Consider the following 27,647-nt stretch of genomic DNA (forward strand, 5'->3'; position numbering starts at 1 on the left):
ATCATTTTAAATGTATAGGTGTGATAACAGAGGAAGGGAATGGATGTGGAGTTTACGAGATGAAAAGAAAGTAGAAGACAAAAAGATACTGAAAAGGAGCAATAATTTGGTGGATAAGTGTAAAAATCAATAGGAGTGAAAATAATTTAAATCAGTCCTCCATTTCCCAAAAACAGTGGAAAGGAGTAGAATTTGGAAAGGGATAGCAAAAGTACAGGCATACTATTCTGATAGATGCTTTACTTGACTCTAATTTTTCTATTTTTATTCAGTGCAGTAAAATTTTAAATTTTAGTAGTTTGTTGGTAGATTGGACATTTTGCATTTGTTTTGCATACAGCACCTAGAACATGATGTTAATACATATTTTCCTAGCCTCTTCATGAAGTTAAGAATAAACATTACATGAATATCCTTTTCCTACTTTTGATGTAAGTTAAAAAAGCAACCACATAAAATTTAATTAAAATTCTAAAGAGGGAAACAATTGTGTATTATACCATAAGTAAATCTTTTTTAATACTAGGCATAAGTCATTGTCACATTCTAAAACCTCATTATCAGGTAATTTTTTTTTGTCTTTTAAGTTTTGTTTTTTGGTTTTTTGTCTTTTAAGAAAACCCAATAACCCTTCTTTCTGTGTTATTTTTAAATTTTTAATAATTTTTAAAATTTATTTTTAGTTGACATAATAATTGTATGTATTTATGGGGCACAGTGTGATGATTTAATACACCAATAAAATGTGTAATAATCAAATCAGGATAATCAGTATTTGTGTTAAGAATATTGAAACTCCTCTCTTCTAGGTATTTTGAAATATATAATAAATTGTTGCAAACTACAGTCACCCTACTATGCTATAAAACATGAGCCCTGATTTCTTATTACTGTATTTTGTACCCATTAAGAAACCTCTATTTCTTCTCCTTTGTACCCATTAAGAAACCTCTATTTCTTCTCCTTTTCCTAGCAACTATCAAACTATTATACACTGTGGGTGGGAATGTAAGTTAGGATTGCCTTTATAAAAAGCAGTATGGAGGTTCCTCAACATATTAAAATTATAACAACCCATGATTTAGCATCCTCACTACTGGGAATGTATCCAAAGGAAATGAAATCAATATATCAAAGAGATACCTGCACTCTCATGTTTATTGCAGCACTATTTTCAATAGTCAAAATGTGGAATCAAACAAGGTATTCATTGATGAGTGAATGGATAATGAAACATATATATACAATGGAATATTATTCAGCAATACAAATAGAGGGAAATCTTGTAATTTGTGGCAACACTGATGGAATTAGAAGGGCAGAATATTAAGTGAAATAAGCCAGTCACAGGCATATCCCACTTGTCCTTGCTTATATATGGAAACTAAAGAAGCTAATCTTCCTCCAGTGCTATTTTTAAAATTAATCATCAGCAAATTAATAATTTAAATTAACCACCAGCTTTCCTTTTTTATAGTAATTTTAAAAAGAAATAGGAAGTCAGGTAGGAGTGTATCTCAGGGATAAGGCACCTGCCTAGAATACTTAAGGTTCTGTGTTCAATCCTCAACACCACAAGAAAAAAGAAGAAAAAAAAGTAGCAACAGAATAGAATTATCTGGCAGATAGTTGCATGGTCTATGCCTATGATTAGTGACAATAATCAAATCTGTAAATTTGTGATAATATAGAGGTAGAAAAAATATAATCAAAGATTCATCAGGATTTTATCTTTCTAATAAAATATAATAAGATGCAACCCTCCCAAAGAATTCAGGAATATAGTAAATAAGAATGTTCTCAGAGGGCAGTTAATATTAATTAAGTACAACTCAGTATAGATATGTGCAAAGTCAGTTTAATGAAACTAAAACATTAACATATCTGGGACATAGCTATAATATGAGGGAATGTATTAATATTAACACAGCTAAAGGAAGAGTGTGTCAATCAAAATAGAAATTGGTCAGCCTTGGAAACAGAAAAACAAGCTTCTAAGAGGACAAACTGGCAAATAGTATCCATTTGGGAACTGTCTAAGAGAGGAAATCTTTACTATTGAATTCAACCCTTATGGTTAACTATCCCATAATTGGTGAGATGGCCTTCAGGTATCTCAGTTCAAAGTCCTTGCTCATCAACCCGATTTCTATTTGAGTTCTTGGTTGGCTTTCCTACTGGGAGAGTGATCCTGTTAGACAAGAGCAATGTCCAATCTATTTGCCAGTATGAGTTTAAATATTGGCATTTTGATTCTAAATTAGCTTTATTTGTAGCTTGCCTACATAGATTTACAAGTGGAAAAATCTGCTATATCTACAGTTGAATTTCTCATTATAAATACCCAACCTGATTTTGTGGATTGTTTGTATGTATATTAGCCTTTATGAGATAGGAAAATGCAACCCATCCTAATCTACTTTCATTATACTAACAAAACCAGGTTTATGAGCCTGCAAAAATGAGAATTAGACCTGTAATGTCCTTATTTACTAAGGTAGATGTACCTCGGTGCATAACTGCCTAAAAAGTGAGCCAGCATTCCCCAGGTGGTACCTTGTTGACTGGCTATGAGGGGTGCTGAGGCCTATATTGCCTCACAAAATTATGTTTTTAAACCTTCCTCTTTGCTCCTGTGTTATAGGGAGAAGCTAAAGCCCTGTGTAACTTTTCTCAGGCTCTCACTGGTTGAAACCAATGGGAGAGATGAATATGATTAAGTGACAAAATAAAAGGAAAAGTCAAGCATTTCTCTATCTCCTTCACTGCTTCTATCCCCAGTAAAACTCCTTACCTACATTAAATCCATGTGTTTTAAAGTCAGAGTTTTAAATAATCAAAATGGTTTCTCTTTTCCCAGTGTAGTGCTGATTATCACAAGACATAAGGGTTCACTATTAAATGCATCAATTTATTCAAGGAGTTTTAAGCATGAACCATGGTCACATACATAAAGATTCATAATGAAATTACAAAACCCAATAAAAATGTTGGTTTTTACTGTTGGTTTTTTGTTACTGTTTGTTGTTGTTTTGGATGTTAGATTAAGCAGCCAACTTCCATAGTCACAAATCAAGTGAATGACTTATTGTGTTTGTCAGAGGACAGAGGAGAGAATCTAAATGGCTGTGAGGGGAGTTCTAGACTTAGTGTGTATGAATATCTAAAAAAAAAAGAAATTATATGTGGAACTTTCACTTGAATCCATGAGCAGATCAAACTACTCTAGAGCTAAGCTAGAATGCTTAGTAATGGTCAGACTAATAAGCTTAATATTACAGGATATCATTGGAACATTTACCAATTTTATTAATAAACATTCACCATCAGGAGATTGAAAGACAGATGAGGAAAAGTTGATACTTCATAGAAAAAATCACCTATAGATCACCCAGGCATCCACATACCCTGCTCTTGTGAAGGAACTAACTATGCTTGAGCTTTTGGCGTTGTGGCAGATGAGCATTGGGAGGCCATCTCTTCACAAAATGAACCATGCCTACTCGTTGATATGAAGTCAAATATGTCTTAGTGTATACTTTGTCTAGTTCCATTCTACTTCCTATGATACACTTTTTTTAAACTTTCCTGTTGAAAACCAGGTTTCCATTATCTCAACATTGTTTAAACAGAGGATCAGGATTTTGTAATTTGCTATAAGCAATGCATCTCCATGTTTTTGTCTGATACAATGTGAACTTGCTACAGTCCCTTGAGAGCCCAATGTTCTGTCTACACTGGAAAGTGTACTATTTTCAAAAGTATCTTGGGGCTGGGGATGTGGCTCTAGGGGTAGCGCTCTCGCCTGGCATGCGCAGGGCGCTGGGTTTGATCGTCAGCACCACATAAAAATAAAATAAAGATGTTGTGTCCACCAAAAACTAAAAAATAAATATTTAAAAAATTCTCTCTTTTTAAAAAAAAGTATTGTGGAGTGTTTAAAGTTAGAATTCTCTCTATCTGAAGGGCTTTGATGGATTCATATTACTGGATCCTATTTCCTAAGTGTCTTTAAGTCCTAGCTGAATAGTAAAATAGGAAGATGCATTAAGTCTCCTAGGCCATCAAGGGAACATTTAATGCATTCCTACAGGCATAGAGGTATCAATTTCCAACAGTGCCTCAGAAACACAAGTGAATCCCAAGGTGTGTTTAAATGCTCAGTGCTGAGAGGTAAATGGCATGGACAGAGGCAACTAAAATTTAGCACTTTTTAAAAGCAACATAATCAGATTACTGAACAATTACTTAAAGTAATAATGCCTGTCACATTCACTCACTAAATAAACAATTGAGACCCTCTATATGTGAAGCTTTTATGTTTAGGATCCCATATATTTTTCCTCCAGAGGAGGACACTTTTGTCCTAGAGAGAGGACAGTATTAACAAGTACAGCAGAACCACCACCACAAACAAGGACAGCCTCAGGCAAGTCACCCTCTCAGGCACATTAATGTGACAGAAAATGGGAATGCAAAATTCAGTCCTTGCTTTCTGGGAGTATGCAGCTCTCAGAGAGAGGCAAGACATTTTTAAAAATATGAATATTCTATTACTTGGTTAAAACCATTATTGTTTTAATATGTCTTTTTTTGCATAATATTATTTGACCCATAATTACTATTACTAGGCTTGTTTTGTACATGATGGAAAAAAGTAAAAGGGATGTTAAATAAATTACCCAAATTCACAGGGTTAGAAAATGGAAGAGGTGGAATTTGAAACTCTGCAGTTTGACTCCAGAGCTCACAATCTCACTCTCTAAAGCAACATACTGTTATATATTATGGTAGGGAAATGGCCAGTTATTCCGGGACCACAAATAAGGGGCACTTAAGTAAGCCTGTCAGACCAATCAAGGCTTTTAGAGGCAGTGACAAGCTGTTTACTCACTCACTGATCCAAGAGGAAGAGGTGGAAACAATTAGAAGAGACAAAAAAATATAAAATTGGTAGGAAAAGTACTGCCACTTCTTTCAAGATTAATGAAGCACAACAATCATTCCATGGATAATATTTCATTTATTACCTTTATTAACATAATAATATATACTCATGTATCCAATGTGATGTTTTGATGTATGTGTATATTGTGAAATGGTTAAATCAAGCAAATTAACATATCCATGACTTTGCACACTTTTTTTTGTTGTGAGCATGTTCAAGATATACTCTTTCATCAATTTTCAAGTTATTATTATTAACTAGAGTTGCCAGGTTGTGCAACAGTCTTTAATGGTAATCCCAGAGTAAAGGCTATGAAATAATTTAATTTAAAAGAACAAATGATATGAGTCATGGATTGGATTATGTTCCCCTCCAAATACTTTGAAATCCTAATCCCCAGAAGCTCTCAGAATCAAAATGGAGTCACATTTTTTCAAGCCCTTATGAAAAATAAATGAAGGAAGGAAGAAATTCTAGCTAGAAGGCTATAAAGGCGGGGGGATGGATCTTGTGTATACATGCTTGATAGCAAGGACTATTCATGGAAGACTGCCAGAACCATGACCTTGCAAAAGATCACTTCAACCTTTCACAAAACAGATTTCTGCAATGACATCTGTGCAAAAAAATGTCTGCTTAATCTTGGACTGACACCACCCTTCTTATAAATCTTTGTAGCAGAGGATCATTGCCTCAAAATACCTTATGCAATTTTCATGCCACCTTTAAAAACTCTTCCTTACCTTATATAACCTTTGGATACAACCATAGCTTACAATAGCACACATATTCCCATTGTAATGCTCTCCTGTTCCATAGTGAATATTATTATTCTTTGGGGGAATCTCTGATTATTATTTGGGTTGGCATTTGGAAAAAGAGTGTTATAATTAGTTAAGATGAGAATACTGGGGTATGGTGAATCCATAATCCAATACAACTGTTGTCTTACACAAGGAAAACACCAGGTGAAGACAACGAATATGTGAAGATAGAGGTGGAGGCTGGGGTCATGCAGCAGGAAGCAAAGAGCACCAAGAACTGGAAGCTACCACCCTAAGGTAGCAAGAGGCAAGGAAGGCTTCTACCCAGAATCTCAGAGGAGAGAATGGCTCTCCAGACCCTCTTATTTGGGGAATTCTAGCATCCAAATTGTGAGAGAATAAATTTCTGTTGCTTTAAATTATCTCGTTTGAGACACTTTCTTAAAGAAGTCCTAGAAAACTAATGTGTTTGCAATAATGTAATTTAGGTACATATATGATTTCTTAATTAAAGAACAAGACAGACTGGTATTGCATGTTGGCTGATGAAGATTTTATACATGATGAAATATGTTTATATTTACATAGTAACAAATAAATTCTTCTGTGCTATTTCAAAAAACTCAAAAATAATCTGTAAGCTCAACTGGCTATAACTCTGCAAAGAGTTATCCAAAAAGATCAGTTGCTCTGCTTCTACATGTTGTCAGTGCAAAAGGTCACTTTTATTTGCTATAGTACTGCAAAACTGAATGCCTACAAGTTAAGGAATATAGAATTTTATGACACCCAACAGAGAAGGCACTAATTAACTAGGATTTTGCCCTCCTCAAACCTATCCAAATCATTTAATGATTTTTGCCATAGGCAAGTTAAGTAAAAAAGGGTCCAAGTTGTACAGGATAATGTTTTCTCATGTACCATAAGAAGCAGAAAAGGAAAGAAATCAATGTTTGCTGATGGAAAAAGATAAAACTGTCAGGTAAATAAATGTTATTTTTAGTTTTTGTCAAGATTTTGGCACTTAGATCAGAAGATTAAGAATTTCTAAAACTGAATTGATAGAATCATTCTTAATAACTGTTTTATCATTTTTCAGTCCTGAAAATACTTGCATATCCATTATGGAGCATAAGTTAACTTTTTCAGATCATAGAAAGATTTTTATTTCTGATTGATTTTGTTTGAAGCATCTCTGAGCATTTCAAGAAAAGCTGTGATAAGACTAATTTAAAATAAATGTGTCATGTTTACAACCAGTACAGTTATAGATTATTAATTACACTGACAGCATGTTCTTGAGCATGTAAGTGAACAGATAGGATTGTCTATAATTGTAAGAAACTGTTAAACCTAAATTTCACACCATTATATTTTAAAGTCATTCCAAGGATTGTTCCATTACATTCTGGGATTTGAAATTTCAAGTAAATATAATTGTTTTAATTGACACATGTAATGTATAAACCACAAGTGAAAATGATAAAGTTGATTTAAATAGACCACTACTATATTCATATTGCTAGTTTTTAGAAATGGATTTAACCATAAAAAATCATTTACAATTGCTGATTTCTGGACTCACACATAGTCTCTCTCTCTCTCTCACACACACACTTGTACTCTCTCTCTCACACACACACAGACACACTCACAAACACACACACACTGAGAACATACACATAACATCAGAATCATAAAAATTTACCAATTAACTTGATGTTCCATCATTAAAAAATTCACTTCAGGCTTTGTTAGGATTGATATATTAAGGTTTTGTTGACAGCTCAATAACTACTAAGCAAAAAAGATTAAAAATGTAAGGACAAAATTATGCTGTTGGATGTCTACTTTTAGCAATCTACCCAGTTAAGTAAATATATTTTAATTATGTCAGAGTATTTTAGTATTTTACTATTAGAGTATTTTTGTTCTAATAGTAAAGATACAAAATACAATTAATCAATGCCTATGTAATCCTTCAGAACATCTCCATTAAAGAATTAATAAATTAATCATCTATAGCTATGAAGTGTACAATCAAGAGTATCTTAATTATATATTAATAGGCAGTATTTTCTTCTTCTTCAAAGACCAAGATAATCTTTAGTCATTTATTTTATGTCAACTACTTTGGCAAAACCATGGTTATGATCTTATTACTCATACCAACAATATATTTCACTAAAATTATAGATTTTGAAGGAGGCATCTAATTTCAAAATTCCATTCAATTTGTATTTCTAATTATTTTGATTTTCTATTTTGACACCCATTTTGTGATCTCTAAAAAGATGCAATTCTGCGAGATTATAAGAGGTAAAGTTGTCACACCCAAACAAATCCTGAGTCCATAATTTATATCATAAATCCCTATCTCACAAAATTCTTTATGCACAAAGTTGTAACCTTTCAGTACTTAGATTTAATTCAAGTAAAGACATATTTTTAAGAGCTGAGGGGGAAAATTGGAAATCCATAGACTATCTTGCAAGACTCTGAATATTTATGTCCTTCCCAAAAGCATATCTTGAAATCCTAAACCCCATGGTGACAGTATAATGGATGGGAACTTTGAATAATTAGGTCATGAGGGTTGTGTCCTTGTGAATGGGATTAGTGCTGTTATAAAATGAGACCCCCGAGGGCTTGTTTGCTGCTTCCTCTATGTGAGGTTAGAGACCATCCATAGTATATCAGATATGCAGGCACCTTGCTCTTGGACTTGTTAGCCTCCAGAACTGGAAGGAATAAATGCATGTAGTTTATAAACCTCCCAGCTTATGGTATTTTGTTTTAATATCCAAATGGACTAAGACATATACTCTTGCTAATTATGTAAGGTAAAAGTCAAGAAATTAAAGCAAAATTTGGCTAATAATTTGTGGCTCTCCTTTACAAAGTGAAAAGGAAAAAAATATTAGTACAATAATTTAGGAACACAGCTAAAGAGGACAAGATGTGCAGCAAGGAAGACACTAAAGTCAGGTACATAGCTACACTCCTTATTAAGTATGTATCAGGTACACTTTTATCCTGCCTCAGAAAAGGAAATGTAAGTCAAGACATTGCAAGTAGAAAGTTTATTTTGGGAACTAATCCCAGAGAAACAAAGCAGGGAATTGGGAACAGGAACACAGGGGAGGAAGAAAGACTAATATAAGCGTTGGTCATTGCTGAGAGTGAATGGGGTTCCATTCTACTGAAACCCATTGAGAAGTCATGTAGAACGTGTCCCAGAACTACGTGATCACGGAACAAAAGGAATATATAGCAACTGGATCCTACTCTCTGTTTACTAAAGAGCTGTTTTTTAAACAGTAATTAGTGCTCTGCTTAGAAAGTTCAGTATCACTTCAAAAATGTAAAGTTCTGTGCTGTGATTCTCCTCATAGGATTGAACAAAGAATCCATAGAGCATCTATATTCAACATCAAATATGATAGACCATATTGCCTGAGCAGCAAGGAAGTTGGTACTCAGACCTGGCCTTGCTGAAAAGTCCTCTCTTCCTCTGAGCTACACTGGAAACCGACATCCTTTACAGTTAATTGGCTGAGTGCCTTGGAAGAATATTTTAAATGTAGTATAAGCAGCCTCTAGAATCCAAAAAGGCCTGTATTATGCTGGATCTAATCTACAGTGGTAAGGCTTACGAAGAGCATCAACTTCTATCACTCTCTGGCATCCACATATCTTACTGAGCCATCCAAAGCACATACTAATTCCTGCTCACAAGTTAAAACGTGCCATGATTTTATAAATATCATAGACAAGTACAGTGTTCTGCATATTATTGTAATGGTGTGGATGTGAGGTGTCCCCCAGAAGTTCCTACTAATGCAGGAATATTTACAGGTAAAAAGATTACATTATGATAACTACAACCTAATCTAGTCCATCCTAGTTTGAATGGACTGACAAGGTGGTAACTTTGGAGAAGGTGGGTCAGTGTGGGCATTCCCGAGAACTGTGCATCTTCTCTATGACCTCTTCCCCTCTTCTCTCCTGCTTTCTGACCCCACCATGAGCTAAGTAGCTTTCCTCCACTGGACCTTTCTTCCATGATGTGGTGCCCAAAGCAATAGAGTTGGCCTTCTCATTCCATAGGAATTATTGAGCCCCAAATAAACTTTCCCTTTTCTAAGTTGTTCTTACTGGGTATTTTGTCACATTAATGAAAACCCAACTAAAACAATTACCAAGATAATAAAATTCTCTGTGCATTTTAAAATTACAGAGAATGAGAGTTAAATTGATTAGGGCAGACTCACACATATATATTACTATCTGTCCTACATAAAAGCAATATTTTAATTTCCTTTCTTGATTATAATTGAAAAGCACACATTTTTCCCAAATATTAGTAGGATACCAGGGAGGAATAGAGGCATGCTGATTGGTTTCAGTGAAGTTATCATATCTGGTCCAGCTGTTTGGTCCAGTGGTCTACCATAGTTTATCATCACATGTCATGACCCAATTGACTTTTTAGGTATCTCACATATAAAATGGTATATGATAAATATCTGTCAAGTCTTTGATGGTAGCATATAATCTGGTATTTCCCTTATGATGTAGCATCACTAATGATTTAATATATTTGTTTGGGGTGTATAATTCTATGGAATTCTACTTGGTCTTTCCTACCAGAAAGATTATAAATTATTCCAAAGGTCAAATATACCAATGTAAGGATCCTGCCAATTGATCAGTATGTCCATCCCTATCAGGACTCAGAGTCTGAGATAAATAACCGTGGGACACCTTATTTGGGCTAGTACTCCATGTGTAACCTGCTTTGTATAAATTCCCATTGTAATCACGCAATACCACAAGCCCTTTGATTTCAACACTAGCTCTAACTCTGTACCTTAAAAATTTTCAAAAGTCTTGATATTTTTCTTTCATGTAAACTGCTATGAAAAATGAACACAGAAACTTTTGGGGAAGAAGTCACTATTTTTTTTGTGTGTGTAAATTTTGGTGATATTGCTAGACCTTTCCTCTAAACCTGGCTTCCCCTTTAACCAATGAATATTGGCCTGATGAACTAGTTTAGATTTTGAAATTTGATAAATGGCCATGATTTTCCGTTGTGTTGGAAAACATCAACCTCTGCAAGGTATCACTTTTGTCTGCTTATGTGCTCCAAGTACCATTCTACCCAGCTACTCCCAAATTTCACTTTGAAAGTCGTCATAATCTATTATCCATGAGCATAAAATCCTATTGATAAAAGCATTCTGGCTACTACTTTGACATTTTTGCTCATTTATATCTGCATTGAGAATGTTGGTGAAGTGTTACTACCACATTCTGCCATTTTAGAATTCTATAATCTTGATTTTAAAGATCCTATTTCCATGGCAGAATTTTCTGTTGCACATCTCTTCTGTTGTCAACAGTAATCTCTGAGCTTCTGAAAGATGCCAGTGTGCATCTGGTCAGTGCATTTCTCAGAGTGAATATCCTTTGGGAACTTGCTAAAAAATATCCCCTATATAATAAATTTATGTTAACATCCCCACCTCGCTCAGCTTTCTGAGCACTTTTCATCTTTTATGAAGGCAGTTCCTGTATCTCTACCTTACTTAATGTAACTCATCATGATGTCTGAATGTCAAAAAATATCAAAGCAGCATATTAAAACTGACTCCAGGTAGTCTCATGAATAATTAAGCCCAAGTCAAGTAAGAATGCTTTCATATTAAATCCTTCTGGCCAAACACCACTGAAATCTGGATCCATAATTTGTCAGCCTAAATCTATTTGCATATGGTCCCAGCTAACTTCAAAATTATAAGGAGGAATACTCCATCTACTCTATTGGTTAACTGTAATTGTATACTGAAGACAGTAGTAGCTTAGAATTACAGAGTTTACAAAAGAAGCTATTATTTTGTGTCTATAACTTAATAAGAAATATGCTTCTTATTTATAAAGCATTTACATTACGTGCACTCAATTAAATAATCTATATGTATTATGTTATTAAGTACATAGTGCTGATATTTTTTGAGAAAGTTTCTGGAATGTGTGATGTCTCTTTCAGGCACAAAGGGTATACACAGAATTCAACAAAAGATGAATTCTTGAAAAAGAGTAATAGGCTTAGATCTCCCGAGAAACAAAAATGACTTTGTATTTGTTAGTATTTTAATTAAATTTTTTAAAATTCTTGGTTAATTTTGATGCATTGAGAGTAAAACACATTACAATTTTTGAGTATGTAAATGTGTTGATTTTTTAAAAAAATAAATATACTAAATTAAAATCAATGGAAACAAAATTATTTGAAGTTATAATATCAAGCAGCAAAAAACAATAAGTGCTTTTTCCTAAACAAGCTATGATGATTACATTTACCCATGTTAGCATGAAATTAGTAAATATCTGTCTCATCTATAGAAGGAAGAGTGTGTCTGTCTGTCTCTCTCTCTCTCTCTCTCTCCCCACCCCTTTAAAAAAAGGGGCGGGGGCTGGGGATGTGGCTCAAGCAGTAGCAGGCTCGCCTGGCATGTGTGCAGCATGGGTTCGAGCCTTAGCACCACACACAAAGAAGTTGTGTCCGCCGAAAACTGAAAAATAAATATTGAAATATTCTCTCTCTCTCTCTCTCCCTTAAAAGAAAAAAAAGAAGGAAGAGTGATTATGTATGTGTGTGTGGGTGTGTGTGTGTGTGTGTGGGTGTGTGTGTGCGCGCGCGCATGCGCGCACGCACACTCACATGTGAACACATGATGAGGGGGAGATTGTGAAAGTAAGCCATTGATGTGGAATATTAGACAATAAATTTCTGAATGCTTATCCTAAACTCTTCCCACATTATATCTAAATATTAATTTTTAAAAATATATTTAGTTTAGTTGGAGATTTTCTCACATGCTGACAGACATATCCACTTCACACATATATATTTCAGATGAAAAAAAGTAAGCTATACTGAGTTCCATAATCCACAATAAAAAGTACATATATTATTTGATAATTTCTGATAAATAGTGTAATCTGATTCTTTCTGAGTTAGTTAAGCATAAACCCCAAAACATAGCATGTATATTTTTCATATGAATATATTAGAATTTTTAAAGAAATTTTAATAGACTGAATCTGAAAAATAATATGGAAATATATACAAAGGCATATATAATACTTGCAAAGAACAATACACAGGTAGCACCAATAGTTTCAAAATAAAGAACTGGCTACCAGGGTTTGCTAAGATTTTTATTACGGGTAAGATTATCATTTTGGAATCTGTGTAGAGGATTAACAAGAATAAAAACTTTAATGGCTACAAAAGCCTTGCTAGTCAAGATCATATTTATATAGTAATCAAATGACTCATTGTGATTGTATTATAAAATTGAAAGATGGCCTTGCCTATTTATTATGCAAAAAGCAAACATTTACTAGGGTTAAGTTACAATAAACAGTAGACAACTAGTAAAATCTAAACCTTGAACAAAAATAGCATAACCAGTGTTAAGGGCAGCACCCTGTCAAGTAAAACTTGCAACATATTTCTCAGCAATTAAATTTATTTATGTGGTATATAAAAGTCTTCAGAGTCTAAACAAAGACAATCAGCACACTAGGGAAAAATAGAAAATATGAAAAACCAATAAACAAATATGTAAGAATAATTGATAAACGTGAAAATGATCAAACTGACTAGTGATTAAACAGCTCAAATTTAAATTACAACAAAATGTAATTTATTTTCTCAAATGTAATAAGACTCTACCCATGTATATACATATATTTATAATATAAATTTTCATCAAAATTATTCTGAGATAATTAGAATTCCTATTATACAGGGAAGAAAACAGGCACAGAGAGCAGAAACATTAAGGTCATACACACTGTTGGTTGTTGGGGACCCAAGGTTATGTGCAGGTAGGCTGATTCCAACATCAGGCTCTTAACCACTTTATTACACGGACTTTACACTTCTATCCCTTAGATACATCAAACCCTCAGGCACTGCCCATATCCAAACAACATATTTTTGAAAGAAAAATCTAAAGAGCCTAGAAAGAAATGTTGCCATAGAATAGTTCTAGAAGTAGACAATCTCTGTGACTCTCATGGCCATAGGAATAGGCTGCAGATGGAGAAATACTGTGATGAGGAGAGGTGAAACTTCTCCCTTGTACAATGTTTCCAAGTATTATCACACTCAGATTAGAAAAGTAAGCAAGTCATAAAGCTTCATGGTATCAGCCAGGAAAAATCATCCTCAGGACCAGCTGCCAACAGCATGCCCTTTAGTCTTGGGCCAGGATGCCAAGCCCCAGCTGTGCTGTCATCCTTTTTTACACAGTTTGTTAACCGAGAAGAGGCCCAGTTAATTTTTCAAACAGGCTATATAAGCTGAAACGGATTTACCTGCAAACACCAGAGTTACTTCTAGGAATGAAAAAAAAATAATGATACTGAAGCATTATATCTTTCTTAGGATCAAAACACATTGAAATAGTTCCAAAAATGAAAATGCATAAGAAAAAAAATAATGATCTACTCTTCTGTTCCAGAACTTATTTTGGATCATCTGGAGATCAAAGATAGTACTCCTGATTGTGAGTATTGATAGGGAAAATAAGAAAATTCTGATATTAAGAAGGAATAAAAATGAAGAGAGAGAAAGTCTTGTGAAAAGTTAGATAAGAAGTCAAATTTTTAGGGCTGGGATTGTGGCTTAGCGGTAGAGCACTCGCCTAGCATGTGTGAGACCCTGGGTTTGATCCTCAGCACCACATAAAAATAAATAAACAAAATAAAAATATTGTTTCCAACTACAGCTAAAAAATAAATATTTTTTTAAAAAAGTAAAATTTGGGATTTAAAAGAGCAGGTTTGGCAAATTCAGTGTGAGAATATTGGGCATAACGGGAGTTATCCTTGTGGTTTCTTTAATTTGGACCCTCCTATTTTTATTCCAAATTTTTCTTTTAGAATTTTTATATCTTCGAATTTTAAATAATGATAAATTATAGGACTACTGAATTTTCTCTGAGCTAATATTCAAGTTAATTCTATAATTTTTCTTAATTTTAATAAAATTATTTTCACTGGACTCAATTGTTTCTGTATATATATTTAAACAAAATTGCTTTACTTATCAATTTCTTTGTATCAATTTCAATAATTTTCACTTTTGTCTTTGTGTGTTTTATTACAGAATCTTTTTTTCCTACCCCCTTTTGATTATATCAGGTCAAGTTTTGTAGAATCTAATTTTATTAAGAGAATGCCATTCTTTAACTCATTTTCTGTTAGTAGCAAATATTATCATTTATAATTTTAGTTCTTGTGAGTTTTGATTTTTATTAATAATTTTTAGATTTACCACTTTCCAGTTTACCAACAGGATTAATTTTATAAAATGTATTTTACCATTTCCATTTGAACCATGACCTTGTCTGTCTGTCTGTGGATCTCTGTATCTCTCTATCTATTGCTTCATTCTGTGAAGAATAATATGCTTTCTTTCATTTGTTTTTCCGGGTCAATATAGTAGAATCAAAAGATCCTTAAAAATTAAGATTTGAGTATGCAAGAAGCAAAAGAAAAGTTAAAATGGTGATTGTGAAATTCCCACATTGTTCTTCATTTCCCTCCTATAGCTGTTTTTTTTTTTTTTTTTTTTAACTTGACTAATTGAGAATTTTTCCCCTGGCATAGTTGATTGTCAATGTGAATGTTCAACTTGTCAGGTTAAAGCTGTAATGATAAGAATTGTTAATTAATGAGTAAAACATCCTGAATAGTCTTTGTTCAAATTAGATTTCTTCATTATACATAAATATGTAACCTAAATAAATTACATCATATATAGCCCTTTCTTTTGCTCCTGCAAGTTTTTTCTTTGCATATTACTGGTAATTTTAGTACCCTTTGAAGGTCTCAATTTTTGTGCCTGCTATTAAATTGGTTTTAGGAAGCCCGAAGCTGATGACTCTGAAAGCCTGAATGCACATAGCACCTGCAAACATTTATTTTTTTTTTTTTAAGTTCTCTATGAATATAATGACTAGGAATAAGGAAGGTACATGTGACCTCACGCATCACATTCTTCAGAACAAATGCCTCCTTGGCTGCAATTATGTCATCATGAAATCATGTTCCACATTCTAAAATAAGCTCATTGCCATATGAATTGTTATTGTGTGGAGTTATTTTTGTAGTTGTCTTTTGAACAACTTCCTTAGATGTGTCTTCTAAATTTCTCACAATATAGAACAAAGATTTCTTGTTTTGTTTCATGCACATGAATACTTGTTTCGATGTTAAGAGATGACCACTCTTTTCTGTATTGCACATGAACTTGCACTTGAGTAACACTCAAGTATGCATACACGCACACACACACACACATACACACCCACGCACAGATGTACCTAACTTTCTGAAATATATACTTTTTGACTTCCAATAAAGGTCAGAGAATTTTCTCCAATGTCACAGTTCGGGACTCACCTGTGGACGTGGATGTCCTGTAACCAGACAGGTCAATTCCAGCGTTTCTCCTTCCCGGATAGTGTAGACCCTTTCAGAGTAGCGCTCCTCCTCAATGTTACAGGCCAAGCCTGAGTGCACAATACGAACCGTTGGGGGAGCTGTCAAGTCAGGAAGAAAAGAGACAAGATACATAAAAAGCTAAGTAAATTGTCTTCCCTTGAATCATCTTGATTGTAAGAGCAATTCTTACTAGACTTCACCATAGTCAGATTCATCATTCTTAATACATTGAGTTTCCCCAGGGATTAAAGAATTTGCTAGATAGAAAGCTTCAAATTTATCTAACAGTCACCAACACATTCTGAAAATGGTAAAGGGGAACAGAAAGGTGGGAGAAATTGATGCCTATGGAAACCACATGGTAAAATTAGATTGTTAGAATGTATGAAGCTTCTTCCTTTATGAAATCCAAGCTTTACTATACTAAGGAACACTAGTGCAAAATAGGTAGTGCAAAAAAAAAAAAAAAAAGAGAGAGACAATTAGGAGGGGGGAAGGAATTTGAATTAAAGACATTGGCATTCATCAATTAATTATATGAATCCTTTGAGGCAAGTAAGAAGCCAAAAATAAGAACTGAACACCAACTTACTTTATGATAATTACAGACCCTTGTTGACGTGAACAAATGATTATTACTGAATTAAGACATTAAAGAAGGCAGTAAATTTTGTAAGTCTAAAATTCTGATTCAAGAGGACCTTGGTTCTCATGAAGCTGTCTAAATTCATAAATATAATTTTTTTTCTATTTCAGCACTCCAGGTCTAATAAAACTTGACAAGCGCTCAACATGCAAACTCACATAGGTCATGAGAAACGCTTAGCTTTAAGACATGTTCCCTGCAACAAAGTAGATGATGACAGCTACTACTGCAGAGTGGAGACCATCTCCATTTATGATCACTGCATTTTTGTTTGCAATACATTTGGGGGTAGAAGAGAAACAGATATTTTTGCCAAAGGAAAATTTAAAGACTGTATGTAAATGTAAAGGATAGTGATGTCAAGGATTTACTGGGAAAAAAAAAATATTGAGTCTAAAAAGAAGTATTCTTTTTGGATTGAACTCAGGAACTCAACTACTGAGCCACATCCCCAGCCCTATTTTCTATTTTTATGTACAGAGAGGGTCTCACTGAGTTGCTTAGCTCCTCACTGTTACCTAGCCTGGCTTTGAACTTGAGATGCTCCTGCCTCAGCCTCCAGAGCCACTGGGATTACAGGAGTGCATCACTACAACTGGCTAAAAAGCAATATTCTTAACAGTTGCTTCACTTTCTTGAAAATTAATGCTGGAATATTTGGAATTTTTATTTAGCATTATGAAGATTATGAATCCTATAGAATTTGAAAATGAATTTAATGTCTGTGAAGGGAAAAAAAAGATTTTAAGGTCAAATTATGGGAAAATCCCTTCTGGGAAAATATGTGTTTTTAAAGTAAAACAGAATATTTTCCGATATGTAATTCTTTGCTTTATATAGCATAAATCCATAGACCACCCCTAGAATTGGATAATTTTAAAGGATGTATTTTTGTAATCTTTCTTAATATCAAGCAGAAATGAAGATGGAAAAGCCCATTGATATATAATGAAACAACTGGCATCTCGATTTCTTTCTATATACCTGAGAACAGTCCTGTTCTTCAATCTTAAAATTCAGGACTTTGCTCTCCAATACCCCTTATCAAATGAGATAAATATTTTGCAAGGAGGGGTAAGAAAAAAAGCACCAAGAAAAGTACATTTTATATGCACTATAAACACCCCAAAACTCAGATATTAACACAGAGACCATATGTATCCACAGAAAACTCCCAGAATCTGCATTTTTACCAAACTCACCAGTGATTACAATGACACTGTTTCACAGAATAGATTAATAGAAATCTTTTTTTTTTCTGGGTCTTATAAATATTTGTTGAATCAAGGAAAAAAGTCCAAGGGCTAAAAAGTCCTCTCTCCTTTGTCTTTTAAATAACTAAAACTCATGTCATACATCATTTCACTGGTTTGAAAAATTAGTGACACCTAAACAAATCAAATGTTTAGTTTGATTTATAAGACTAATTTATCAAAAACTATTTACCATGTTTTTGGACTCTGTATAGACATTGTAATAGTTTTTTAGGTTTTATGGCATTAGAAATTCTTATCTTTCGTGTTTCTGTAGTGCTCTGATGTTTGACAAAGTGTTTCCTACAAATCATTTCCAACAGTGATCAAATTTAGACTTCAATTTAGATAAGTCATTCTAAAAAGGTAATTATTTTAAGACATCTGTCTTATATAATCACGTACAGATAATAGTAAGTTAACAAACTAATGACAATGAATAATTGCTTGTAAAATAAAAATAGGAAAAAAGTCAAATAGAAAATATAGCTCTCTACCTTGAAATAAACTTTCATGCTAAATTTAGCTTAATAAGTGATAGCTCATGTTTATTAGTATATCTAATTATACTGTTACATGACATCTTTCCCAGACTAATTTATACTTGTTATTTTTGTTTTAATATCAAATAAATGCATAGTATTGTTATTTTAAGATATATCTTTCAAATGCATCATTATGCAAATAAGTAGCTTTATTTAAACTATTTAAATTATACAGTAGGCAAATTGTGACATTTACAAGGGTTAATTTTCTGCTATTTTCTTCTATATTTTAACACATTCTTGGAAAAGGTAATTGCCTATGTACTATAGTCATCGAGATCCTACCACCTATCCTATAAGAGGGTGGAATATTTCACCAAATTTAGTTTCCAATAAATACTCTTCTTGGTATGCATCAAAATAACACACTTAAGATGCTCAATAATAAGATGAACACTTATCTTAAGAAAGTAGACCTGAAAGGGCCTTAGAGCTCATTCTGTTCACTGTCTTATTTCCAGGTGAGAGAAGGAAAACTCGAGAACTTCCAGTGGCGTGGCTATCTATAGCCTAAATGGACAAAAGACAGTGCTTCATTCTTTCCCTCCTTCATGGTGGCTACTAAAACTACATCTGTCATAGTTAAATGAGGACTTCTAGTAACTCCCCAACTAAACCTAGAGTGGAGGAATAATAAAAGATGGAAAAACTATAAACAAAATAGATTAAAAAAACTAGGTCAACAATATAACGAGTACAATTTCTCCAAACTCATATAATATTGTCCCAATTCACTGGCCCACCTCCAGACCCTTCCAAATCCATAACATCTTACAACTATTAAATATTACTTTGATATTTCTATTTTCATCAGATTTCTTGCCTAAGAACCTATACTACCTCCCCCTGATTCATTAAAGTGTCCCATTCCCTTTTCCTGGGTGGCAAATGAGTCCTCTGTAAAGGGTCCCCTTATTGACTATTCATCCTAAAATCCCATTTTTCTGTTATATCAGTGTATCATCCACGGGAACATAAGGAACACTAAGATTTTAAGTGCTTCTCTTCATGATGCCTTACTTCTAGAATTCCGAGACTGATTCTATGTTCTTCACACCTATTTGAATTATTAACAATTACTTTCCTGCCCCGTTTTTTTCCAGGAGACATGTATTGCCTCCTTTTTCTAAACATTCTAAGTAGATATTAAGCACTTCAGTGCCAGGATAAGCATCTCATTTGACATCTGTCTCAAATCATGTTACTCAGAGCATAGAATAGGTATTTAATAATTAATTTAAAATTTCTGTCTTAGCAAATGCCAGTAACAGTATAATGATACAAATCTATTCTTTTAGCAAAATAGCAACTGTCGTGGCACTGAATTTACTTACTTTACATATAAATGCAATTTTCCTTAGTATAGCAGAAGCAAGACATCTTTTATCCTCTGCTTTGTTAAAAAAAATCCTCAATTTATCATCCTGAAACTGGACCAAGGGTTATGTTCCCCTTTGCCCTGTAGAGTCAGCAATGAATTAAAATGTTAAAATATTGCATAAGACTCATATTCTTCCAAATTTTACTGAAGTAAACCAAATCTCATTACTTTCCTAACATTAATCATATCAGCTGCCTTAATTTGAGCAAGTTGGCCTTGGGTTCAAGAGGTCAGTCTAAAAGGGCAAAAGGGAGGCATTCTTTTATCTTGTTAGAATACACTTTTGAAAGTCAAACCAAATTCTCTCTGTTGGAGAAAGAACACAAATAAATTATTCTCTAACAGCAAGAACTAGGAACATTTTTATTCTTTTATGTCATATACAGACTTTTAGGCATACATTTATTGAGCAACTGCTATACCAGGCCCAAGTTTATCCAAAAGATTAATGTCATGAGTTGTGACATCTAAAGGCTAACGCCCATTGCATATGTCCAATTTATTAAAAATAAAAAATATATATAACTGAAAAGAAGAGGTACTCTAACAGAAGACAAAGCAGAGGAGGACTAAGTCTTCCTGGGAGACACAACTTCAGTGACATTTAACCTACAATTGAAAAGATGGTGTGGGGCCAAAAGGAGGAGGACGTTCCAGAGAGCCCCAACAGTATAATTAATGTACATCTATAACAGTGTCTGTTGTTCTCTTGAAATAACTACATTGAAATATAGTCCACATCTTGACACTGGCACCACCCTCTCAACTTGCCATGCAGCCTTCAGACAGAGGAGAGACACTGCATAGATGTGGCAGTGGACACGACGAAAGGATGCCTTTTAGATAGTATTGAGGTGAGGGAGAAGGAGGGAGGGTGACACTGAATTTGATGCCTTGGCTAACTAAATCAAAGATGCCTTTTTTTTAGTAGAAGATACCACTTAAGCACCATGCAGTTTGTGCGGAGAGGCTTGAGGAAAAGGACCCAAGTCACCGGGGCATTTGTTACAGTGAGGACTTAGAGGAGAAAGGTTTTAAAAGAGAAGTTTTTTCCAGTAACAGGCACATGTCCTGAAGGGTATGCTGTTATTAGATGGCAATTGTTTTGGTTTTAGGAGTTTTCTTTCCCTGAGAGCTCTGAGAAAGAGCCTTGTACTTTAATAAATCTTTCAAATTCCTCCTGTGCCTATTCTCGGGGAATTCAGGTTACCTCTGCAGGGCTACTAGACTTTTACTGTAGATCAAGGTAACTTATGTTCTTGGTGGAGGAAACAGAGCTCCTGAGATGGACAATGTGGGGAGACGAATGTTCCCTGGTCCCTCTTTTAGAAACTCTCCTGGAGAGATTGCTAAACCACTGTGCACCAGCATACTTCTTACAGTCGAGAGTCTAGAGAGACAGAGCAAGTCATCCACACCCTACTGCCCCTCCTGTCACACACAGCATGTATTACTTACGCCTTTCTCTTAGCTATCTTTCAGTTTTGTTTATAAAAGCAAACACAACACTAATCAAACTTGCCTTTCTTTAAAATTCTTTTATAATTGTACATGGACAGCGTGCCTTTATTTGTTCAGTATTTTACGCGGTGCTAAGGATCGAACCCAGTGCCTCACACATGTAGGCAAGCATTCTGCCACTGAGCTACTGCCCCAGCCCACCTTTTATTTTTTGATTAAGTTGTCATAATCTTTCATAAAACTTACCTCATTTCCTATAACATTTCATACTTAGTTAATCACCATTGTCAATAATTGGTATCTTCTGCTTATTTCAATTTCTAATATAACACATATGCACACTATTTCTATGACCTCTCTTCTTTTTTTCTCTTTCCTCATTTAATAAACAATGTGAGTCCCCTCCCCTGTTAATTTCCACGGTGATTTCCCAATCTGGCATTTAAATTAAGTGTTGTGTACACAGGCCTGCTCCACAGTTATTCCTGTACTTTTGATGATTGCCTGGCATCCTTTCCAGAGCCTAGTTATATTACATGGTCTCTTAGCACGAACTCAGAACCAGAAAGGGAGAATATAAAGATTTTGGGGAGAAAGTGAAGAATTCAGTTTTGGATATTGATGGTGAGCTGACCAATGGCTAATAAGTCATCGAGGGACATAAAAATCTAGAGCTTTTAAGTGACATCATAGATGACACCTCTACAGCAGAGCATTGTGAATATGAATTCTTCAATAGAGAAGCCAGAGAAAGAGCCTTAATATGGTTACGAAGACTGAGAGGTAGTAGAAGAACAAACAAAATGCAGCATTTTAGAAGTTGCATGAAAAGAGGCTGCAGAACTCTTCTGACGGAGTTGTCATTTAAGAGGAGCACAGACAAAAGGTCATTGCCTTTGACAATTTAGATAGCACTGGTGAATCTGAGTGAGACATGATTATTGAGAAGTAGGATAGATAAATGAGGTTTGAGGAGAAAAATCTTACATTAAAACAAGTTTAGAGCTAAAAGCAAAGTTGATATTGAGGTTTACACATATGTAAAAACAGTTGGTGAGGAGACAAATCATATTTCAATAGTATCATACCACAGGAATGCATAAAAATAATTACTTAAATTTTTATAAGAAGTGGACCATAATGTTCGTATTTCCAACACAACTGTAAATTCTTGCCCATATACTATTTTCTAGTGTCTTTCATCATTCTTTTAAAATCAATTTCCCTCAAAGTCCACTCTCTTTCTTTTCTTTCCCTTTTTCTTAGTTTATTATTTTATCAATTCAACTTTGCCAGCTCCTTACCACATGCAAAATAATCTCTCAAAAGTATTTAATCTCTTCTATACAATTGTAGCCAATTAGAGTTAATCCCCACAGGATACACATATGCTTCATCTCTTTCATATTAAAGAACAAAGAGAGAACCGTGGCATTTATGCTATCAAACCTGCTCCTGACTTTCCTTTACAATCTAGAGACAGGAAATTACAATGCACCTTCTTAGCCACATGTCAGCATCCACTTTGCAGTCCCCAGGCCATAGCAGTCTGAATTCTGCCCTATCATTTTATGTTTGTAACAGAATAGGGCAAGCAAATAGAAGACCACTTTCACAAGCTGCTATTTTTTTTCATTATTTTGATCTCTTACCTCTCCTTCAGACTTTGTGTTTCTGACTTTGCATCCCAAGCAAAAACCTTTTGAAATTGTCCTTTTACCCTACACTTTAAAATAATATAGATTATTCCTACAACCCACTGCCATATATTCTTTGCACCTACACTCAAACATGCACAAAAGCAAAATATTCAATATGTATGTCCATTCTAATAATTTACTTAAAATAGAACTAAAATCTAAAATTATCATTTCAATAATCCTCCTCAGGGCAATATCCTGGCAGACAAGCAACATACAGATCATTTGAAATCAGTCTTCAACTCACTTGCCTTGTTTGTTTCTATAGGTCATTTTCAAATAGCTACAATTTTCAGTATCAATGTGATTTTTACCTCTACAGTCCTCTACGTTTTCTCCTGGACACTCTGGAAGGAAATGCTTTTTTATCTTTGATTTGATGAGCTATAAAATGAAAGTAGTAATAGTCTATTGATTAAACTGGATTTAATCAAAAGAAGATCATAACTACACTGCATGACTTTGGGGGAAAGGCTTTGATTATGAAAGGTTTGAATGCTCTTGATTATTTCTTCAGCCTATGTTGAGCAGCACTGTAATAAATTGAGTCACCCCAAGAGACTCTCCAAAGTCTTAGGTAAAGGTAAGAAATTCAACTGTAAAGTCCCTGGTTTTAGAAGATAGCCATCAACGCGTCTCTAATAACAAAAGCCACCATAGTATTTTAAGTTAGGGCTTGTCAAGAGTTTAAAGGACATCATCTGTTTGTATACAATATTTATTATTTAAGAAGAAAACCTGTCCTCAAGAGAAAATAGTGGCATTCAGTAACAATATAATTATGTACATTAAATTTTAGCATTAGACAAAAATGCAATTTATATTGTAATGTTAAAACAATGATAAAAGCAATAAAATTTTTGTGTAAAAACTCTTACAATGCTAGTTTTGCTAATATTCTTGAATCAAGTTATTCATAGAAAATTGAATACAAAATTATAAAATAACAACCTGAATTATCTTCCATGAAATGACAGGTATGATTCCTTTTGAATGAAAGCTCTGTGCATTTTGAAAATTTTATTTCATGAAGGTTTCCACATTTGCAACTTCAAATTTCATTATAAATACCTCCTTTTTTTGTTTTCATGTGAAAGTGTTACTTATTAATATCTAAAGCTAAAACTTCAAAGAGTCCCATATGTTTTATTGATGCAAAAACATGAAGGTTTCATGAAATGCAAGGCTCTACATTCCTTTCAAGTCCAGTATTTGACAACTCTGAAAACATGTCAGAGAGGAACCTTGGGCCATCAAGGTTGACCTGGCCTCTAGTCATCATCTCTACCTGGATGTTTCCCTCCCAAACCCTTCCCTGTGTTCTTTCCTATATTTCTCAGGAGAAATAGTTGGCCTATAGATGAGGAATATTTGAAAGTCCATCAAATATTTCATTATGCTCCTATTTTGCTCAATAGAACTTGTGTGCACTAATCAGAGTACCCTGACATGGAGGCAAATAATGTGGGGAACTCAGCTTCCCCTCTCTTGGGTAGGAAAGTGATATTCCATTTGTAAGTTCCTGCTATTTTTATGACACATCCTGAAGTGTCTGCAAATAAAGTCTGAATCAGGTCTGTACATAACCAGTCCATTTTAGATTAGAAAAAAAATAGTGCCAGAAATGTAGGAGACTATGCCATAGACTATCAAATTCAAACAAAACAAAAAGCAAACAAAAAATAAAAATGTGAGAAAAACACAAGAGAGTATTCCTCTTGCTTTTAGGGTTGCATTTTTAAGGCTTTTGAAACTTGTACACTTGTCTGGTAAAAGAGAGAGAGGCTATTTCAGCACTGTGGGAGGGGGCAGCATTTAATCCTGAGTCTATAACCAGGTCTCCTTCCTACATGAAACTTGTGAAATGGCTCCCTCTTGATAGTGTCAGAAACCATATATCACACAATCAGCTAGCCAAGTTTTCTTGAACCAAATCTTTTTTTGTCTCGTATGAATTATCACCAAACCTGGTGAACTGACGACTCTTGAAGGCCCAGGTAGGTACTGACCACATCGTTTCCCCCCTCTGACATGCATATCTGAATATATTCATTCTTATCTAGAATTAAGGGCTTTGCATCTTTCTTAGAAATAACTATAGAACCTCAGTGCACACTAAACAGAATGAAATCAGTGTCACCAATGTGTTCTAACCTTAATCACAAATCGGGGATTTATAGAAAGATATTCTTTCTTCCAGCCTAGCTCACCAAGAAACAAATGAAATTTACTACAAAATACGCCGAAAATGAAAACTTCAATTTGCTTGTCCTGGAGTGGCAAAGGCAGACAGAGAATTATTGAGGATCTGGTCTGACAACTTCCCCACTGCTTCTTTCCACTCATATATCACTGTTGCTGCCTGTGGGCCCCAAGAGGACAAGGTCCTCAGCAGGGTATGACAAATTCTTTTACACCCCAGAAGAGAGGAATCAATACAGTGATGGCAGTGATGATGTCCACCCCATCTGGCTCTTTTCCCCAGTGGACCCGGCAGAAGGGCAATTTTCATGAAGTGAGGGTACTTCTGACTCCAGTGGTAATAGTCTTAGGGATGGCTGTGCCTGTGCAACACATGGTACTTCAATGATCTTAGTCCTCCCCCAAATCTTGAAAAACACTTTTTTTTTTTTTTTTCCTGCATCCGAAAACAACACCACCACCAGTTAAAGTTCATGAGTTGGAAAGCTTGGTTTGACCGTCTGTCCTACTTTTCACGATTTTTACTATGAGGTATGTGTTGTGTTTTTTTTTTCATCTTACCATGCTACTTCCCCATTTATGAAGTCTTAGATATTAGATCTTTGGGATTTAGTTGATAAGAATAGAATGTAGAAAAAAGGATTATCAATTATGTGTATTCTGATAAGCAAAGTGAAATTTTATTGAACTGCTTGGCGCCATAAAAGTTCAAAGAAAAACCTTTGTCTAAGTCACACGATGTGTAACATAAGCAATTGTCAGTAAATATTACCACTCCACTCTCAATTTTTTAATATTAGTATTTGACAATTAAAAAAATAGCCCAAAATTCCTGTTCAAACAATTTGATTTCATTTTACTGAGGACAAAGTGATTAAATCCATCCTGTAGGTATCTCTTTGTTTCCACATTGGATGACATTTCCCAGGCACTCTTAGACCTGCCACCTCCCACATCTGTCACTTCACACCCCAGGGGCTGGGCCTCCAGAGTATCTCTGCACCTTTGGCTGGCCATGGAGGCATAACCCAGTTCTTAATTTTAAATGTTTTCCACATTTTCCTAAAAAAGTTGATAAATAGCTCTTCTAAGAATTGTCATGATTGTTATTAATAATGTTAGATTTTATTAACAAAGCAAATAATATAAAAATTACTGCATCACAAAACATCTTAAAATTCCTTAGAAGCAAATTTAAGGGTTGACTTATAACACAACAGGTACAAGAGATGTTTTATTTAATTTTATATCTTTAACCTATTATTTTTCTATTACACATTTCTAATTAATGGCACGTCCCTTGAACAAACAAGGAAATATATAAAAAGTAACTAAGTACATAATTACTCCTAGCCACATCCCCTTATTGGTAAATGTAATTGTTTGGTTTAAATTGTCCAGCATTCTAATTATTCTAATTTTACCCTAGAGAATTGCCATGATCATATCCATATTAGATGTTAAACCAAATAAACTATTTGGATTTTAATCAATGCAAGTTGTTAAACAGATCACTGTCTTTCAAGTTATGCTTCCAAAATTAAGTGGCTTATATATATGTTCAGTGCTGTTCAATGTAAATTATTTTAAAAGAATATTAAGTAGTTTAATAGTTTGTCTCAGATGTTAAAAAATATAATAAGTTAATTAATAAATTTATCCTAATGGGGGAGTAAGTGTGAGGCATTTGTACACCCATGCTTATTGGATAGAGCCAGCACAGTTTTTCTGGGAAGTAGTTTTTTACTGTGGATCCAAATGTCAAAAATGCATAACTTTCCATCCATCTCTAAAGAACTAATCTGAGGAGATAGTTTACCAAAAGACATATTCACAAATATGCCCACTGCAATACTTATAAGGGAAAAAACTGAAAATAATTGCATATACGGAAAACTATATTTATAGCTCCAAATAAACTGATATAGAAAAACATTGGCAAAAATCTGATTTCTAAACATAATTTGAGAAGAGTGTGCATCATTGAGAGGTTGAATAAGCACTATAGTTAGGAACAAGGGCTCTAACTCCAGGTACACAGATTCAAATCCCTAGCGAGACATTAACTAAGTGATACTGGGCAAATGATTTGACCTTTCTGTCTGTATTTCTGTATCTGTGAAACTGAGTAGTAATCAAACCTCCTTCAGGATTTTCTGATGAAGTGATGATTAATACTCAATACTTTCAATGAGCTGGTAGCAGATGCCAGCCACT

General features: G+C 34.2%; 1 protein-coding gene across 2 annotated transcripts in view; it reads right to left on the minus strand.

The window, feature by feature from the left end:
- Mdga2 (MAM domain containing glycosylphosphatidylinositol anchor 2) overlaps positions 1-27,647 on the minus strand; it is a 758,737-nt gene that overhangs the window by 406,846 nt on the left and 324,244 nt on the right. For both annotated transcript variants that reach the window (XM_076848261.2, XM_076848262.2), the window contains exon 2: positions 16,201-16,340. In XM_076848261.2, coding sequence (XP_076704376.1) covers positions 16,201-16,340 — 140 coding nt within the window. The remainder of the gene's footprint in view (positions 1-16,200; positions 16,341-27,647) is intronic.

Source organism: Callospermophilus lateralis, chromosome 3 (genome assembly GCF_048772815.1).
Source record: "Callospermophilus lateralis isolate mCalLat2 chromosome 3, mCalLat2.hap1, whole genome shotgun sequence".
NCBI classification, from domain to species: Eukaryota; Metazoa; Chordata; class Mammalia; order Rodentia; family Sciuridae; genus Callospermophilus; species Callospermophilus lateralis.